Genomic DNA, 19,949 nt, shown 5'->3' on the forward strand with positions numbered 1-19,949 from the left:
ATGAATCGACATTGTTTCCACGTCATTTCAATGACACTGAACCAATGTGGAATAGGAGTTGAATTGAGGTCTGTGCCCAGTGGGTAGTGTGTACATCTCCAGTCCACCCCGGTGGCTAAGCAGCTCTATGCTACTGCTTAATGGGTTTTATCTGGGAGAGAGGATGTCGCCTGGACAGAGAGATGAAGACCAGCTTACTGACAACAATCCATCTGGCTTACACATATGTGCACGCGCATGCACACAAACACACACACACAAACAGGAAAATAACCTCACACTCAACGTCAACAAAACAAAGGAGATGATCGTGGACTTCAGGAAACAGCAGAGGGAGCACCCCCCTATTCACATCGACGGGACAGTAGTGGAGAGGGTAGTAAGTTTTAAGTTCCTCGGCGTACACATGACGGACAAACTTAATTGGTCCACCCACACAGTCAGAGTGGTGAAGAAGGCGCAGCAGTGCCTCTTCAACCTCAGGAGGCTGAAGAAATTTGGCTTGTCACCAAAAGCACTCAAACTTTTACAGATGCACCATCGAGAGCATCCTGTCAGGCTGTATCACTGCCTGGTACGGCAACTGCTCCACCCACAACCGTAAGGCTCTCCAAAGGGTAGTGAGGTCTGAGGCCAACATACTGACTCAACTCCAGCCACTTTAATAATGTAAAAATTGATGTAATAAATGTATCACTAGCCATTTTAAACAATGCCACTTCATATAATGTTTACATACCTTACATTACTCATCTCATATGTATATACTGTACGCTATACCATCTACTGCATCTTGCAATCTTGATGTAATACATGTATCACTAGCCACTTTAAACAATGCCACTTTTATATGTTTACATACCCTACATTACTCATCTCATATGTATATACTGTACTCAATACCATCTACTGCATCTCGCCTATGCCGTTCTGTACCATCACTCATTCATATATTTTTATGTACATATTCTTTATCCCTTTACACTTGTGTGTGTATAAGGTAGTTGTTGTGAAATTGTTAGGTTATATTACTTGTTAGATATTACTGCATTGTCTGAACTAGAAGCACAAGCATTTCGCTACACTCGCATTAACATCTGCTAACCATGTTTATGTGACAAATAACATTTGATTTGAACACACGCGAACACGCGAACACACACACGAACACACACACTGTCAAAAGCTATAGGAATTTACTGACAGGCAAACATGAATGTCTAAGGGGCTTTGTAAGCTCAGTGAGTTGTATGGTTGAATGATTGATTCCTAGAATGTTCCTGGAGTTCTAGAATGCAAATGTACAGCAGTCATAACATGGTCCACATCATAAGGTGCCACGTATTATGAACAAACAAGCTCTAGATGGCAGCATAGGCACAACCTGAAATCAGTAGGCTCCTACTCAGTGGAATGTGCTCTGACGAGATTGTAATTATGTTGATGGATTGGAGATGGTTGCTCTCTCACTCACCTTGTATGTTTCCTTGTTGAGCGTCTCGACCTCGACCATGTCCCCTGTCTGGTCGATCTTGTAGACAGGAGACTCCATCTTGACCCGCTCACCCAGCTCTTTGGCCATACACTCACTGATCTGGCTGGAACCTCCCAAAAACTTCCTCTCCTGAAATGCAAATACAGTATCATCAGTCATATCAATCAGATACAGGCTAATAAGACCTGTTCCAGGAGGGTGCTACTCTGTGGCTGCTTCTAGTCTCTCATCTGTGGCTGACCCTGTGCTGCTTCTAGTCTCATCTGTGGCTGACCCTGTGCTGCTTCTAGTCTCATCTGTGGCTGACCCTGTGCTGCTTCTAGTCTCTCATCTGTGGCTGACCCTGTGCTGCTTCTAGTCTCATCTGTGGCTGACCCTGTGCTGCTTCTAGTCTCTCATTTGTGGCTGACCCTGTGCTGCTTCTAGTCCCTCATCTGTGGCTGACCCTGTGCTGCTTCTAGTCTCATCTGTGGCTGACCCTGTGCTGCTTCTAGTCTCTCATCTGTGGCTGACCCTGTGCTGCTTCTAGTAATGAATTATAATCTATTCATTATCAGTGTAGTGCATTACTTTTGACAAGATTTTGACAGTGTAAGATTTAGTATTCTCTACGGGCTGAGTGTGTGAAACTTTTTGCATCAGTGCCAGATTTACACCCTATGAGACATAAACTAGCTATTCTGGTCCATCTTCTGCCTCCACAAAAATACCTCAAACTCATTCTAAGACAGCCAGCCCCCTGGGACAGTTGATTGATGCATCTGAGGTGAACAGTAGTTGTACATTTGGGCGGTGGCCCTTTTTTAATCTAGGCTGGCTTTAGGATACTTCAGTAGAACAACACGCAGGAGGTGTTTTGGAACCAATCAGGTAGAGGGGGTGGATTGGACTGGAACCAGTCAGGCAGGGGGGTGGATTGGACTGGAACCAGTCAGGCAGAGGGGTGGATTGGACTGGAACCAGTCAGGCAGAGGGGTGGATTGGACTGGAACCAGTCAGGCAGGGGGTGGATTGGACTGGAACCAGTCAGGCAGGGGGGGGTGGATTGGACTGGAACCAGTCAGGCAGGGGGGTGGATTGGACTGGAACCAGTCAGGCAGAGGGGTGTATTGGACTGGAACCAGTCAGGCAGGGGGGTGGATTGGACTGGAACCAGTCAGGCAGGGGGGTGGATTGGACTGGAACCAGTCAGGCAGGGGGGTGGATTGGACTGGAACCAGTCAGGCAGGGGGGTGGATTGGACTGGAACCAGTCAAGCAGAGGGGTGGATTGGACTGGAACCAGTCAGGCAGAGGGGTGGATTGGACTGGAACCAGTCAGGCAGGGGGGTGGATTAGACTGGAACCAGTCTAATCAGGCAGGGGGGTGGATTGGACTGGAACCAGTCCGGCAGAGGGGGGTGGATTGGACTGGAACCAGTCAGGCAGAGGGGTGGATTGGACTGGAACCAGTCAGGAAGGGGGGTGGATTAGACTGGAACCAGTCAGGCAGGGGGGTGGATTTGACTGGAACCAGTCTAATCAGGCAGGGGGGTGGATTGGGGTGGATTGGACTGGAACCAGTCAGGCAGGGGGGTGGATTGGACTGGAACCAGTCAGGCAGAGGGGCGGATTGGACTGGAACCAGTCAGGCAGAGGGGTGGATTGGACTGGAACCAGTCAGGCAGGGGGGTGGATTAGACTGGAACCAGTCAGGCAGGGGGGTGGATTAGACTGGAACCAGTCAGGCAGGGGGGTGTATTGGAAAGTGAGCGTGGGTCTTGACAAGGCCACATTACAATGTAAACAAAGCTTGGTCCTGGTTAGTGTAAACTTTCCTCAGTTAACTTTGTAGACCCGTCATTTCTGATAGATTGACTTGGCTGGAGAGGGAGGAGACTCGAGGCCATATTGTGGCCGAAGTAACACATTTAATAAAGAATTCTTCTGGGTACATGCATTTACATTCAAAATGCAAGAAGCGAGAGCAAGTTACATCGCAGATGGAAGGACATAATACAACATGAATAGCAGGGCATTTCCTCCTACAGTTTGGTGTCAAAAGCTGTAGCTAAAAAATCCTAATGGTTCATAGTCATACTGGCTCAAAGGCCTAATGGCTCAAAGACCTAATGGCCCAAAGACCTAATGGCCCAAAGTCATACTGGCTCAAAGTCATACTGGCTCAAAGACCTAACGGCTCCAAGACCTAATGGCTCAAAGACCTAATGGCTCAAAGACCTAATGGCTCAAAGTCATACTGGCTCAAAGGCCTAATGGCTCAAAGTCATACTGGCTCAAAGGCCTAATGGCTCAAAGACCTAATGGCCCAAAGACCTAATGGCTCAAAGTCATACTGGCTCAAAGGCCTAATGGCTCAAAGTCATACTGGCTCAAAGGCCTAATGGCTCAAAGACCTAATGGCTCAAAGACCTAATGGCTCAAAGGTCAAGTCTCAAGATGATATAGTCATTCTGAATTCCATAAACATGCATCATTACAGACTTTAGTTGATATGAAACTGATACAACTTTCAGTATAACAATGTGAACATTTAAACATCTGCTACTTTGTCAGGTTATCTGGTACAGTGTGAAATTCAGCATCTTGAGCCAGTTTATGGTTGGATTGTCATGAGTTGATGCCTCTGAGAATTCTGTTTCTTGTGCGATCTGAGGCGCACAGAAAGATGGAAAACGCCTGTTCACTTTAGAGATTAGAGCATTCTAAGTTGTGCGAGCAATTAATTAGGTTACTCATGATATGATTGTAAGCAAAGCGGTGAGGATATAACCTCGTCCCAGGTTATTGTGCACAGCGAATATAAGCCTGGTATATCAACAACTCAAAGCTGGCCAAAGTGGGAGTGACCTACTGAGTAAAGTATTTGTCATCATTTCATTTTAGGGAATCACACGACTGTGAGACGTGGCTCTGTGCTTGTGGTGTGTTAGTGTATGGGGTGGGTTAGGGGAAAGGTGTTGCTAGATTAAGCCAATGCCTATGCCCCGGGAGTTTGGTCATGGAGCTCTATTTTCATGTCATCCGACCAAAGCACCGGTTCCAATCCAAGTGCCAATGCTGTTTAGCAAACTGCAGGCATTTACATTTGTTGGATGACATGAAAATAGAGCTCTGTGGCCACGGACACCAGTGGTGGGTTTTGTGTCGAAATGAGAATGTATGAGCAGAAAATAACCCAATATCTACTGTAAAATATGGTGGTGGATTGTTTATGTTATTTTGCTTCCACTGGTCCTTGGGCCCTTGTTAAGGACATTTTAGCCCAAAATCTGGTTGCCTCTGCCAGGAGGCTGAAACTTGGCTGCAAGTGGCTCTTCCAGCAAAATGACCAAGCATACATCAAAATCCACAATTGGCCACAAAATCAAGAAGACAGTTCATAAGCGCAGACGAAGGATATCAAGGATCTGGAAGGATTCTATATGGAGGGATGGTCTAATGTCCCTCTCAGGCTCAGAAAAAGGCTCAGTGCCGTTATCCTCGCAAGGTAAGGTATTGAAAACAGGGTGTCAATCATTTTGCCCCCTACTTTTTGAGAAAAATTTGTTTACTTGTTAAACAAAATCTCGTTATCTGAGCAATTTCATTAGTATAAAATAATATATTTTTCAAATGTTTTGAGCATGCAACATAGCTCAGTATTTAATTTTTTTATTTTATACATCATTTGTGCTCATTTTTATCAATTGTGTCAATTTTTGTTTACCTTTATTTAACTAGGCTTGTCAGTTAAGAACAAATTCTTATTTATAAGGACGGTCTACCGGGGAACAGGGCAGAATGACAGATTTTTACCTTGTCAGCTCTGGGATTTGATCCAGCAACCTTCAGTTACTAGTCCAACGCTTTAACCACTAGAATACCTAGCAAGCGCTCCAGTAGGTATATCTCACGGGTCATCCCCAAAGCCATTTGGCCGCCTTTCCTTCCAGTTCGCTGCTGCCAATGACTGGAACGAATTGCAAAAATCGCTGATGCTGGAGACTTATTATTTATATTTCCCTCACTAACTTTAAACATCAGCTATCTGAGCAGCTAACCGATCGCTGCAGCTGTACATAGCCCCCCTTTAAATAGCCCATCCAATCTACCTACCTCATCCCCATAATGTTTTTATATACTTTTCTGCACACCAGTATTTCTACTTGCACATCATCATCTGCACATCTATCACTCCACTGTTAATTTGCTAAATTGTAATTACTTCGCTACTATGGCCTGTTTATTGCCTTACCTCCTCATGCCATTTGCACACACTGTATATAGACTTTATTTTTTCTATTGTGAGATTGACTGTAAGCTTGTTTGTTCCATGTGTAACTCTGTGTTGTTGTATGTGTCGAACTGCTTTGCATTATCTTGGCCAGGTCGCTGTTGTAAATGAGAACTCGTTCTCAACTGGACAAACCTGGTTAAATAAAGGTGAATTAAAAAATAAAACTTGCCGTGCGAAAAACTTTCAATACTTTCAGACCCTACTGTATATGCAGTGCAACCTCATATGCAACTACGCTATGCATAGCATGCATTAAAATCGACTTCAAAAGGGGAAAGCACACTCTTGAGAGCTAACTTTAGCGCTCACATGTTTTTCTATTGCTCTATCTTCTATTGCTCTACCACACTGAATCAATACATTAAATATAACGAGTCTGGACTCAGATCTTGAACACAGAACTGGCGCTTCTGTCAACACCGGAGCCAGAGAACAGGCAGACCAAACAGGAAATGAAAGTGGGTGACCTCACAACCACATCCTCTAATTACCCCAATGTGTCACAATCCTCCGTCACCTAGGCAATGGGGCCATACCAAAGTAAACAAGAAGAATGGTGTCTCCCTGGGATCTGAATAACAGTCATGTGGAGGGAGGGATGCTACTTTGGAGGGTTGAAGGACAGACCAGAGGTTTAATGGTTCCAATCTAAGTAGGATCCAAATGAGAATGTAATCGTTGTGGAATGGTTTGTGCTAACATGGAGGAGAGTTTACTGAGCTCAGTTGAAATGGCTCTTGGGTCAGCTCAGTAAACATAGAACCAAAGCAAAAAATAGGGTTTACCTTATTTCATCGCAAATCCTGTCCTCATTATGATTTCCATGCACATACACATATTCAGAGAGACATGCTAGGACCCCGTATGGATATGAAAGAGCCATTCCCCAGAGTTAGAGAGACAGCCATACAAACAGGCAGGCAGGAAGACAGAAAGTCCATCAGTCAGCCAGAAATACAGACAGAGACAGCTAGCCAGGCAGCCAGCCAGTCAGCCAGCAAAGTGTGTACAGTACCTGTCCTCCGTTGGTGGTGGAGAAGATCCTCATGGTCCCTCCACACTGCTTGACGTACCAGAGGAACCACAGGGCAGACACCTCGTGGGGTTCAGAGGTCACATTCACGTTCACAAACAGAGTGGCGAACCGCCTCGCAGAACTGTGGGGAGAGGGGGTCGCACAGACACAGACAGACACACACACACACACAAACTCAATTACAAAATTGTACATTACTAAAACATGCTGCATTGAGTTGAATGGTACTGAGTGTATTGTAAAATTAGTGTAGTACAGCACCTGGTCCAGCAGATCTTATCAAAGAGCTGCTTCATGGTCATCTTGTCCCACTCCTCAGCATGTGGAGCCTTCCATGGAGCCTCTCTGGGGATCTAGAACACATAGTACGAGGGTGAGAGCATCAATAAGTTCTCAGAATTAGGGGTTGGTTTGGGATTGGACAAGGGGTTGTGGGGGGGGGGGTGGCTGCCCGGCTTAGAGAGAGATAAAGATGCTCAATGTGTTACGAGAGAGAGAGAAACAAGCCAAACCAAAAAGCCAAAGGCAAAGTCTTCCCATGCTTTGTTGATTTCAAAAAAGCTTTTGACTCAATTTGGCATGAGGTTCTGCTATACAAATTGATGGAAAGTGGTGTTGGGGGAAAAACATACATTATAAAGGCCATGTTCACAAACAACAAGTGTGCGGTTAAAATTGGCAACAAGTGTGCGGTTAAAATTGACAACAAGTGTGCGGTTAAAAAAGGTCCGGGAGGTGAGACAGGGATGCAGCTTAAGCCCCACCCTCTTCAACATATATATCAACAAATTGGCGAGGGCACTAGAACAGTCTGCAGCACCAGGCCTCACCCTACTTGAATCTGAAGACAAATGTCTACTGTTTGCTGATGATCTGGTGCTTCTGTCCACAACCAAGAAGGGCCTACAGTAGCACCTAGATCTTCCGCACAGATTCTGACCTGGGTCCCGACAGTAAATCTCAGTAAGACAAATATAACGGTGTTCCAAAAAAGGACCAGTTCCCAGGACCACGAATACAAATTCCATCTAGAGCAAACAAAAAAACAGTACATACCTCGACCTAAACATCAGCGCCACAGGTAACTTCCACAAAGCTGTGAATGATCTGAGAGACAAGGCAAGAAGGGCCTTCTATGTCCATTAAACATAAAATTTGGCATACCAATTAGGATCTGGCAAAAAAATATTTGCATCAGTTATAACCCATTGCCCTCTATGGTTGTGAGGTCTGGGGTCCGCTCGCCAATCAAGAATTCCCAAAATGGGACAAACACCAAATTGAGACTGCATGAGGAATTTTGCAAAAATATCCTCCGTGTACAATGTAAAACACCAAATAATACATGCAGAGCAGAATTAGGCCGATACCCACTATATATCAAAATCCAGAAAAATAGCAGTTAAATTCTAGAACCACCTAAAAGAAAGAAAGAAAAGAAAGGAAGAAAGAAGAGAAAGAGAGATGGGTGTGTTTACCTCGCTGCCCATCTCATCCATCTTCCTCCACAGATTGTTGTAGTCCATCAGGGCGAATGGGTTCCACATGGGGGGGAAGGAGCCTTTGAATGGGTAGGACTTCCCCTGTACGACACAACATGGGACAACACAATGTTGTGTAAAATTTGATTCAAAGATTAAGGCAGAGACTATTTAATTGTATAATATAACAATGTTTAATCAAGCAGCTGCAGGAGAGATCTCTCTCTTCACAGGGAAGAAGTCAAAGAGTGAATGGTTCCATGTCCCTTACATTTACACTTTTTAAAATGTTATCTTTATTTAACTAGGCAAGTCAGTCAACAACAAATTCTTACTTTAAATGACGGCCTAGGAACAGTGGGTACTGCCTTGTTCTGGGGCAGAACGACAGATTTTTACTTTGTCAGCTCGTGGATTCATTCTTACAACCTTTCAGATACTAGTCCAACGCTCTAACTACTAGGCTACCTGCTGGTTACTAGTCAACGCTCTAACTACTAGGCTACCTGCTGGTTACTAGTTAACACTCTAACTACTAGGCTACCTGCTGGTTACTAGTCAACGCTCTAACCACTAGGCTACCTGCTGGTTACTAGTCCAACGCTCTAACTACTAGGCTACCTCACTGGTTACTAGTCCAACGCTCTAACTACTAGGCTACCTGCTGGTTACTAGTCCAACGCTCTAACTACTAGGCTACCTGCTGGTTACTAGTCAACGCTCTAACCACTAGGCTACCTGCTGGTTACTAGTCCAACGCTCTAACTACTAGGCTACCTGCTGGTTACTAGTCCAACGCTCTAACTACTAGGCTACCTGCTGGTTACTAGTCCAACGCTCTAACTACTAGGCTACCTGCTGGTTACTAGTCCAACGCTCTAACTACTAGGCTACCTGCTGGTTACTAGTCCAACGCTCTAACTACTAGGCTACCTGCTGGTTACTAGTCCAACGCTCTAACTACTAGGCTACCTGCTGGTTACTAGTCCAACGCTCTAACTACTAGGCTACCTGCTGGTTACTAGTCCAACGCTCTAACTACTAGGCTACCTGCTGGTTACTAGTCAATGCTCTAACTACTAGGCTACCTGCTGGTTACTAGTCAACGCTCTAACTACTAGGCTACCTGCTGCCACATAGTGAGAGGTCATAATAAATTCACATTGTTTACACAAGTTATTTTATATGAGCAACAGGTTACAACAGCTCACCCCAAATTCTGCCACTACAACATGGAAGGGTTAGTTATCATCATCACCAACGTATACATGCATGGGACTTCAAAGAGACAATGTCGGCCTCAGTGGGCGCGGACCATAGCGTTTTATATTTGTCGTCATTTAATTTGAGCCAATCACATGACTGAGGCGTGGCTCTGTGCTTGTGGTGTGCTAGCGTACGGGGGGAGGGTTAGGGGGAAGGTGTGGGAGATGATTGGTTGGTAGAGGATTCCAATCAAGCCTATACCTATGCGCTGGGAGGTTCTCCTGGTCTTTCTGTATGAGTTAATGAAGGCCACGTCTGATGCGTTGGTCCTCCAGACTCTTCGGTCTTTACGCATTAAGGTGGAAGTGACTTGGAACGAAATCACAGCAGCAGTAACAACATCACCTTCATCATCATCAACCATAGATTGAAGACTCCTAATAGTGAACTGAGAATGCAATCTTTTGCAAATGTCTCAGTTCTACTGACATTCAGGTCAAGTCTACTTTTGAATTGAAATAGACATTATTCTCCTGCCAGCTCCCTGCCAGAGGGGATGGCGAAGCAACCGCTCTCCTGCAGCTAGATCCCAAGGACGATGATAACCAAAAGCCTGCTTGCGTAATGGTCCCCCACAGATAAGATAGCAACTGATTGCACATTCAGCAAGGCAGATACAGTAAGATTCTCACACTCTCAATCTCACACTATTTCTCAGCCCCTACAGGGTTATGAATGTGGTCACGGGTAGTGGGAGGTGTCAAAGGTATTAAGGTCATGTCCCCTCCCTTCTAGCTTGGCATCCAACTGATTTCCCTGTGTTTGACTGTTGTTGAAGTGAATGGTGAGTGCAGAATTAGGTGTGGTTTATCCAGGCTAGCCTTGTATACTGGTAATCGTGTAGGATGTCACACCACACCTCTAATAACCCGCTGAGAGAGAGTTTAGCAGCCTGGAAGCCTGTCACTGACACTTTCACTGTGAATGAAAAAGCTGTATTTGGTGTTAAGGATCCTAAGCGGCTCTATTCAATTCGTATCGTAGGAGTTCAGCATTATGGCGTGATTGAAATTTAAAGACAATGTTCCCGCCTTAGCGCAGACTGCATTCACGGTAAACGCTGCATGTGTCGGCTCATTCTGAAATTACCTTTACATTTCTATCACGCCTCAGTGATACAGATTGAATACCTTATCTGTACTTTATTTCCAAGGGGGCGTGTGGCTTTAGAAAATAGGCTGGGGAAACCATATCAGTTCATTTAACTGCAAGTGCACTGGGGGATAGTTTGTGTGTGTGTGTTACTCTTACATAACTTGTGTAAAGCACAAAGGTTGACAGTTAAATGGGTCGGTCTGAAGGCCCTGACAGCGGTTATTTCATACCCTGGATGACAGATGTGTCACACACACACGCATGCATGAAATACAGGGGGAGAGAGAGAGTCTGAAAATGCATTTCCCAGCGTTGTGGAGAGAGCAACAGGTCTGTTACCATGGAAACGGGGAAAAGAGAGGAGGAGGATATATCACAGCATCTGTTGTGAATTTGCTACAGAGCAGAAAGTGAAACCACATAGAATATAAACCACAAGGGAAGGGAAAGGGGATGTCTAGTCAGTCAACTGAATACATTCAACCGAAATATGTCTTCCGCATTCTACCCAACCCCTCTGGATCAAGGAGGTGCAGGGGGCTGCCTTAATAATGTATGCAGTACAGTACATTGTGTTATGTTAAAGTATACTTTTAAAACCGGTGAGGCAACTTAAACAGGTGCGACGGCTGTAAGCAGGTGCGACAGCTGTAAACAGGTGCGACAGCTGTAAACAGGTGCGACAGCTGTAAACAGGTGCGACGGCTGTAAACAGGTGCGACGGCTGTAAACAGGTGCGACGGCTGTAAACAGGTGCGACGGCTGTAAACAGGTGTGACGGCTGTAAACAGGTGCGACGGCTGTAAACAGGTGCGACAGCTGTAAACAGGTGTGACAGCTGTAAACAGGTGCGACAGCTGTAAACAGGTGCGACAGCTGTAAACAGGTGCGACAGCTGTAAACAGGTGCGACCACCCGAAAACAGGTGCGGCAGCTGTAAACAGGTGCGGCAGCTGTAAACATGTGCGACAGCTGTAAACAGGTGCGGCAGCTGTAAACATGTGCGACCGCCCGAAAACAGGTGCGACCGCCCGAAAACAGGTGCGACAGCTGTAAACAGGTGCGACTGCTGTAAACAGGTGCGACAGCTGTAAGCAGGTGCGACCGCCCGAAAACAGGTGCGACAGCTGTAAACAGGTGCGACTGCTGTAAACAGGTGCGACAGCTGTAAACAGGTGCGACAGCTGTAAACAGGTGCGACAGCTGTAAACAGGTGCGACAGTTGTAAGCAGGTGCGACAGTTGTAAGCAGGTGCGACAGCTGTAAACAGGTGCGACGGCTGTAAACAGGTGCGACGGCTGTAAGCAGGTGCGACAGTTGTAAGCAGGTGCGACAGCTGTAAACAGGTGCGACGGCTGTAAACAGGTGCGACGGCTGTAAACAGGTGCGACGGCTGTGAACAGGTGCGACGGCTGTAAACAGGTGCGACAGCTGTAAACAGGTGCGACAGCTGTAAACAGGTGTGACAGCTGTAAACAGGTGCGACAGCTGTAAACAGGTGCGACAGCTGTAAACAGGTGCGACAGCTGTAAACAGGTGCGACCACCCGAAAACAGGTGCGGCAGCTGTAAACAGGTGCGGCAGCTGTAAACATGTGCGACCGCCCGAAAACAGGTGCGACCGCCCGAAAACAGGTGCGACAGCTGTAAACAGGTGCGACAGCTGTAAACAGGTGCGACAGTTGTAAGCAGGTGCGACAGCTGTAAACAGGTGCGGCAGCTGTAAACAGGTGCGACAGCTGTAAACAGGTGCGACAGCTGTAAGCAGGTGCGACCGCCCGAAAACAGGTGTGACAGCTGTAAACAGGTGCGACTGCTGTAAACAGGTGCGACAGCTGTAAACAGGTGCGACAGCTGTAAACAGGTGCGACAGCTGTAAACAGGTGCGACAGCTGTAAACAGGTGCGGCAGCTGTAAACAGGTGCGACAGCTGTAAGCAGGTGCGACAGCTGTAAACAGGTGCGACAGCTGTAAACAGGTGCGACAGCTGTAAACAGGTGCGACAGCTGTAAACAGGTGCGACAGCTGTAAACAGGTGCGACAGCTGTAAACAGGTGCGACAGCTGTAAACAGGTGCGACAGCTGTAAGCAGGTGCGACAGCTGTATGCAGGTGCGACAGCTGTAAGCAGGTGCGACAGTTGTAAGCAGGTGCGACAGCTGTAAGCAGGTGCGACAGCTGTAAGCAGGTGCGACAGTTGTAAGCAGGTGCGACAGCTGTAAACAGGTGCGACAGCTGTAAACAGGTGCGACAGCTGTAAACAGGTGCGACAGCTGTAAACAGGTGCGACAGCTGTAAGCAGGTGCGACAGCTGTAAACAGGTGCGACAGCTGTAAACAGGTGCGACAGCTGTAAACAGGTGCGACAGCTGTAAACAGGTGCGACAGCTGTAAACAGGTGCGACAGCTGTAAACAGGTGCGACAGCTGTAAACAGGTGCGACAGCTGTAAACAGGTGCGACAGCTGTAAACAGGTGCGACAGTTGTAAGCAGGTGCGACAGTTGTAAGCAGGTGCGACAGTTGTAAGCAGGTGCGACAGCTGTAAACAGGTGCGACAGCTGTAAACAGGTGCGACAGCTGTAAACAGGTGCGACAGCTGTAAACAGGTGCGACAGCTGTAAACAGGTGCGACAGCTGTAAACAGGTGCGACAGCTGTAAACAGGTGCGACAGCTGTAAACAGGTGCGACAGCTGTAAACAGGTGCGACAGCTGTAAGCAGGTGCGACAGCTGTAAACAGGTGCGACAGCTGTAAACAGGTGCGACAGCTGTAAACAGGTGCGACAGTTGTAAACAGGTGCGACAGCTGTAAACAGGTGCGACAGCTGTAAACAGGTGCGACAGCTGTAAACAGGTGCGACAGCTGTAAACAGGTGCGACAGCTGTAAACAGGTGCGACAGCTGTAAGCAGGTGCGACAGCTGTAAGCAGGTGCGACGGCTGTAAACAGGTGCGACAGCTGTAAACAGGTGCGACAGCTGTAAACAGGTGCGACAGCTGTAAACAGGTGCGACAGCTGTAAACAGGTGCGACAGCTGTAAACAGGTGCGACAGTTGTAAGCAGGTGCGACAGCTGTATGCAGGTGCGACAGTTGTAAGCAGGTGCGACAGCTGTAAGCAGGTGCGACAGCTGTAAGCAGGTGCGACAGTTGTAAGCAGGTGCGACAGCTGTAAACAGGTGCGACGGCTGTAAACAGGTGCGACAGCTGTAAACAGGTGCGACAGTTGTAAGCAGGTGCGACAGCTGTATGCAGGTGCGACAGTTGTAAGCAGGTGCGACAGCTGTAAGCAGGTGCGACAGCTGTAAACAGGTGCGACAGCTGTAAACAGGTGCGACAGCTGTAAACAGGTGCGGCAGCTGTAAGCAGGTGCGACAGCTGTAAGCAGGTGCGACAGCTGTAAACAGGTGCGACCACCCGAAAACAGGTGCGACAGCTGTAAACAGGTGCGACAGTTGTAAACAGGTGCGACAGCTGTAAACAGGTGCGACAGCTGTAAACAGGTGCGACAGCTGTAAACAGGTGCGACAGCTGTAAACAGGTGCGACAGCTGTAAGCAGGTGCGACAGCTGTAAGCAGGTGCGACAGTTGTAAGCAGGTGCGACAGCTGTAAACAGGTGCGACAGCTGTAAACAGGTGCGACAGCTGTAAACAGGTGCGACAGCTGTAAACAGGTGCGACAGCTGTAAACAGGTGCGACAGCTGTAAGCAGGTGCGACAGCTGTAAGCAGGTGCGACGGCTGTAAACAGGTGCGACAGCTGTAAACAGGTGCGACAGCTGTAAACAGGTGCGACAGCTGTAAACAGGTGCGACAGCTGTAAACAGGTGCGACAGTTGTAAGCAGGTGCGACAGCTGTATGCAGGTGCGACAGTTGTAAGCAGGTGCGACAGCTGTAAGCAGGTGCGACAGCTGTAAACAGGTGCGACAGCTGTAAACAGGTGCGACAGCTGTAAACAGGTGCGGCAGCTGTAAGCAGGTGCGACAGCTGTAAGCAGGTGCGACAGCTGTAAACAGGTGCGACCACCCGAAAACAGGTGCGGCAGCTGTAAACAGGTGCGACAGCTGTAAACAGGTGTGACAGTTGTAAGCAGGTGCGACAGCTGTAAGCAGGTGCGACAGCTGTAAGCAGGTGCGACAGCTGTAAACAGGTGCGACCACCCGAAAACAGGTGCGGCAGCTGTAAACAGGTGCGGCAGCTGTAAACATGTGCGACCGCCCGAAAACAGGTGCGACCGCCCGAAAACAGGTGCGACAGCTGTAAACAGGTGCGACTGCTGTAAACAGGTGCGACAGCTGTAAACAGGTGCGACAGTTGTAAGCAGGTGCGACAGCTGTAAACAGGTGCGACAGCTGTAAACAGGTGCGACAGCTGTAAGCAGGTGCGACCGCCCGAAAACAGGTGTGACAGCTGTAAACAGGTGCGACTGCTGTAAACAGGTGCGACAGCTGTAAACAGGTGCGACAGCTGTAAACAGGTGCGACAGCTGTAAACAGGTGCGACCACCTGAAAACAGGTGCGACAGCTGTAAACAGGTGCGACTGCTGTAAACAGGTGCGACTGCTGTAAACAGGTGCGACAGCTGTAAACAGGTGCGGCAGCTGTAAACAGGTGCGACAGCTGTAAGCAGGTGCGACAGCTGTAAACAGGTGCGACAGCTGTAAACAGGTGCGACAGCTGTAAACAGGTGCGACAGCTGTAAACAGGTGCGACAGCTGTAAACAGGTGCGACAGCTGTAAACAGGTGCGACAGCTGTAAACAGGTGCGACAGCTGTATGCAGGTGCGACAGCTGTAAGCAGGTGCGACAGTTGTATGCAGGTGCGACAGCTGTAAGCAGGTGCGACAGCTGTAAGCAGGTGCGACAGTTGTAAGCAGGTGCGACAGCTGTAAGCAGGTGCGACAGCTGTAAACAGGTGCGACAGTTGTAAGCAGGTGCGACAGCTGTAAGCAGGTGCGACAGCTGTAAACAGGTGCGACAGTTGTAAGCAGGTGCGACAGCTGTAAACAGGTGCGACAGCTGTAAACAGGTGCGACAGTTGTAAGCAGGTGCGACAGCTGTAAACAGGTGCGACAGCTGTAAACAGGTGCGACAGCTGTAAACAGGTGCGACAGCTGTAAACAGGTGCGACAGCTGTAAACAGGTGCGACAGCTGTAAACAGGTGCGACAGCTGTAAACAGGTGCGACAGCTGTAAACAGGTGCGACAGCTGTAAACAGGTGCGACAGCTGTAAACAGGTGCGACAGTTGTAAGCAGGTGCGACAGTTGTAAGCAGGTGCGACAGTTGTAAGCAGGTGCGACAGCTGTAAACAGGTGCGACAGCTGTAAACAGGTGCGACAGCTGTAAACAGGTGCGACAGCTGTAAACAGGTGCGACAGCTGTAAACAGGTGCGACAGCTGTAAACAGGTGCGACAGCTGTAAACAGGTGCGACAGCTGTAAACAGGTGCGACAGCTGTAAACAGGTGCGACAGCTGTAAGCAGGTGCGACAGCTGTAAACAGGTGCGACAGCTGTAAACAGGTGCGACAGCTGTAAACAGGTGCGACAGTTGTAAACAGGTGCGACAGCTGTAAACAGGTGCGACAGCTGTAAACAGGTGCGACAGCTGTAAACAGGTGCGACAGCTGTAAACAGGTGCGACAGCTGTAAACAGGTGCGACAGCTGTAAGCAGGTGCGACAGCTGTAAGCAGGTGCGACGGCTGTAAACAGGTGCGACAGCTGTAAACAGGTGCGACAGCTGTAAACAGGTGCGACAGCTGTAAACAGGTGCGACAGCTGTAAACAGGTGCGACAGCTGTAAACAGGTGCGACAGTTGTAAGCAGGTGCGACAGCTGTATGCAGGTGCGACAGTTGTAAGCAGGTGCGACAGCTGTAAGCAGGTGCGACAGCTGTAAGCAGGTGCGACAGTTGTAAGCAGGTGCGACAGCTGTAAACAGGTGCGACGGCTGTAAACAGGTGCGACAGCTGTAAACAGGTGCGACAGTTGTAAGCAGGTGCGACAGCTGTATGCAGGTGCGACAGTTGTAAGCAGGTGCGACAGCTGTAAGCAGGTGCGACAGCTGTAAACAGGTGCGACAGCTGTAAACAGGTGCGACAGCTGTAAACAGGTGCGGCAGCTGTAAGCAGGTGCGACAGCTGTAAGCAGGTGCGACAGCTGTAAACAGGTGCGACCACCCGAAAACAGGTGCGACAGCTGTAAACAGGTGCGACAGTTGTAAACAGGTGCGACAGCTGTAAACAGGTGCGACAGCTGTAAACAGGTGCGACAGCTGTAAACAGGTGCGACAGCTGTAAACAGGTGCGACAGCTGTAAGCAGGTGCGACAGCTGTAAGCAGGTGCGACAGTTGTAAGCAGGTGCGACAGCTGTAAACAGGTGCGACAGCTGTAAACAGGTGCGACAGCTGTAAACAGGTGCGACAGCTGTAAACAGGTGCGACAGCTGTAAACAGGTGCGACAGCTGTAAGCAGGTGCGACAGCTGTAAGCAGGTGCGACGGCTGTAAACAGGTGCGACAGCTGTAAACAGGTGCGACAGCTGTAAACAGGTGCGACAGCTGTAAACAGGTGCGACAGCTGTAAACAGGTGCGACAGTTGTAAGCAGGTGCGACAGCTGTATGCAGGTGCGACAGTTGTAAGCAGGTGCGACAGCTGTAAGCAGGTGCGACAGCTGTAAACAGGTGCGACAGCTGTAAACAGGTGCGACAGCTGTAAACAGGTGCGGCAGCTGTAAGCAGGTGCGACAGCTGTAAGCAGGTGCGACAGCTGTAAACAGGTGCGACCACCCGAAAACAGGTGCGGCAGCTGTAAACAGGTGCGACAGCTGTAAACAGGTGTGACAGTTGTAAGCAGGTGCGACAGCTGTAAGCAGGTGCGACAGCTGTAAGCAGGTGCGACAGCTGTAAACAGGTGCGACCACCCGAAAACAGGTGCGGCAGCTGTAAACAGGTGCGGCAGCTGTAAACATGTGCGACCGCCCGAAAACAGGTGCGACCGCCCGAAAACAGGTGCGACAGCTGTAAACAGGTGCGACTGCTGTAAACAGGTGCGACAGCTGTAAACAGGTGCGACAGTTGTAAGCAGGTGCGACAGCTGTAAACAGGTGCGACAGCTGTAAACAGGTGCGACAGCTGTAAGCAGGTGCGACCGCCCGAAAACAGGTGTGACAGCTGTAAACAGGTGCGACTGCTGTAAACAGGTGCGACAGCTGTAAACAGGTGCGACAGCTGTAAACAGGTGCGACAGCTGTAAACAGGTGCGACCACCTGAAAACAGGTGCGACAGCTGTAAACAGGTGCGACTGCTGTAAACAGGTGCGACTGCTGTAAACAGGTGCGACAGCTGTAAACAGGTGCGGCAGCTGTAAACAGGTGCGACAGCTGTAAGCAGGTGCGACAGCTGTAAACAGGTGCGACAGCTGTAAACAGGTGCGACAGCTGTAAACAGGTGCGACAGCTGTAAACAGGTGCGACAGCTGTAAACAGGTGCGACAGCTGTAAACAGGTGCGACAGCTGTAAACAGGTGCGACAGCTGTATGCAGGTGCGACAGCTGTAAGCAGGTGCGACAGTTGTATGCAGGTGCGACAGCTGTAAGCAGGTGCGACAGCTGTAAGCAGGTGCGACAGTTGTAAGCAGGTGCGACAGCTGTAAGCAGGTGCGACAGCTGTAAACAGGTGCGACAGTTGTAAGCAGGTGCGACAGCTGTAAGCAGGTGCGACAGCTGTAAACAGGTGCGACAGTTGTAAGCAGGTGCGACAGCTGTAAACAGGTGCGACAGCTGTAAACAGGTGCGACAGTTGTAAGCAGGTGCGACAGCTGTATGCAGGTGCGACAGTTGTAAGCAGGTGCGACAGCTGTAAACAGGTGCGACAGCTGTAAACAGGTGCGACAGTTGTAAACAGGTGCGACAGCTGTAAACAGGTGCGACAGCTGTAAACAGGTGCGACAGCTGTAAACAGGTGCGACAGCTGTAAACAGGTGCGACAGCTGTAAGCAGGTGCGACAGCTGTAAACAGGTGCGACAGTTGTATGCAGGTGCGACAGCTGTAAACAGGTGCGACAGCTGTAAACAGGTGCGACAGCTGTAAGCAGGTGCGACAGTTGTAAGCAGGTGCGACAGCTGTATGCAGGTGCGACAGCTGTAAACAGGTGCGACAGCTGTAAACAGGTGCGGCAGCTGTAAGCAGGTGCGACAGTTGTAAGCAGGTGCGACAGCTGTAAACAGGTGCGGCAGCTGTAAGCAGGTGCGACAGCTGTAAACAGGTGCGGCAGCTGTAAACAGGTGCGACAGCTGTAAGCAGGTGCGACAGCTGTAAACAGGTGCGACAGCTGTAAACAGGTGCGACAGTTGTATGCAGGTGCGACAGCTGTATGCAGGTGCGACAGCTGTATGCAGGTGTGACAGCTGTATGCAGGTGCGACAGCTGTAAACAGGTGCGACAGCTGTAAGCAGGTGCGACAGTTGTAAGCAGGTGCGACAGCTGTAAACAGGTGCGACAGCTGTAAACAGGTGCGACAGCTGTAAACAGGTGCGACAGTTGTAAACAGGTGCGACAGCTGTAAACAGGTGCGACAGCTGTAAACAGGTGCGACAGCTGTAAACAGGTGCGACAGCTGTAAACAGGTGCGACAGCTGTAAGCAGGTGCGACAGTTGTAAACAGGTGCGACAGCTGTAAACAGGTGCGACAGCTGTAAACAGGTGCGACGGCTGTAAACAGGTGCGACAGTTGTAAGCAGGTGCGACAGCTGTAAACAGGTGCGACAGCTGTAAACAGGTGCGACAGCTGTAAGCAGGTGCGACAGTTGTAAACAGGTGCGACAGTTGTAAGCAGGTGCGACAGCTGTAAACAGGTGCGACAGCTGTAAACAGGTGCGACAGCTGTAAACAGGTGCGACAGCTGTAAACAGGTGCGACAGCTGTAAGCAGGTGCGACAGTTGTAAGCAGGTGCGACAGCTGTAAACAGGTGCGACGGCTGTAAACAGGTGCGACAGCTGTAAACAGGTGCGACGGCTGTAAACAGGTGCGACAGCTGTAAACAGGTGCGACAGCTGTAAGCAGGTGCGACAGCTGTAAGCAGGTGCGACAGTTGTAAGCAGGTGCGACAGTTGTAAGCAGGTGCGACAGCTGTAAACAGGTGCGACAGCTGTAAACAGGTGCGACAGCTGTAAGCAGGTGCGACAGCTGTAAGCAGGTGCGACAGCTGTATGCAGGTGCGACAGCTGTAAGCAGGTGCGACAGCTGTAAGCAGGTGCGACAGCTGTAAACAGGTGCGACAGCTGTAAACAGGTGCGACAGTT

General features: G+C 49.1%; 1 protein-coding gene across 1 annotated transcript in view; it reads right to left on the reverse strand.

The window, feature by feature from the left end:
• Nucleotides 1-19,949, reverse strand: part of LOC100136729 (monoamine oxidase) — a gene marked incomplete at both ends in the record, with an annotated part of 74,807 nt that overhangs the window by 7,651 nt on the left and 47,207 nt on the right. The window contains 4 exon segments of the mRNA NM_001124688.1: nucleotides 1,475-1,624; nucleotides 6,789-6,930; nucleotides 7,071-7,162; nucleotides 8,288-8,392. Coding sequence (NP_001118160.1) covers nucleotides 1,475-1,624; nucleotides 6,789-6,930; nucleotides 7,071-7,162; nucleotides 8,288-8,392 — 489 coding nt within the window.

Source organism: Oncorhynchus mykiss, chromosome 3 (assembly GCF_057628025.1).
Source record: "Oncorhynchus mykiss isolate SJ-2025 chromosome 3, ASM5762802v1, whole genome shotgun sequence".
Taxonomy (NCBI): domain Eukaryota; kingdom Metazoa; phylum Chordata; class Actinopteri; order Salmoniformes; family Salmonidae; genus Oncorhynchus; species Oncorhynchus mykiss.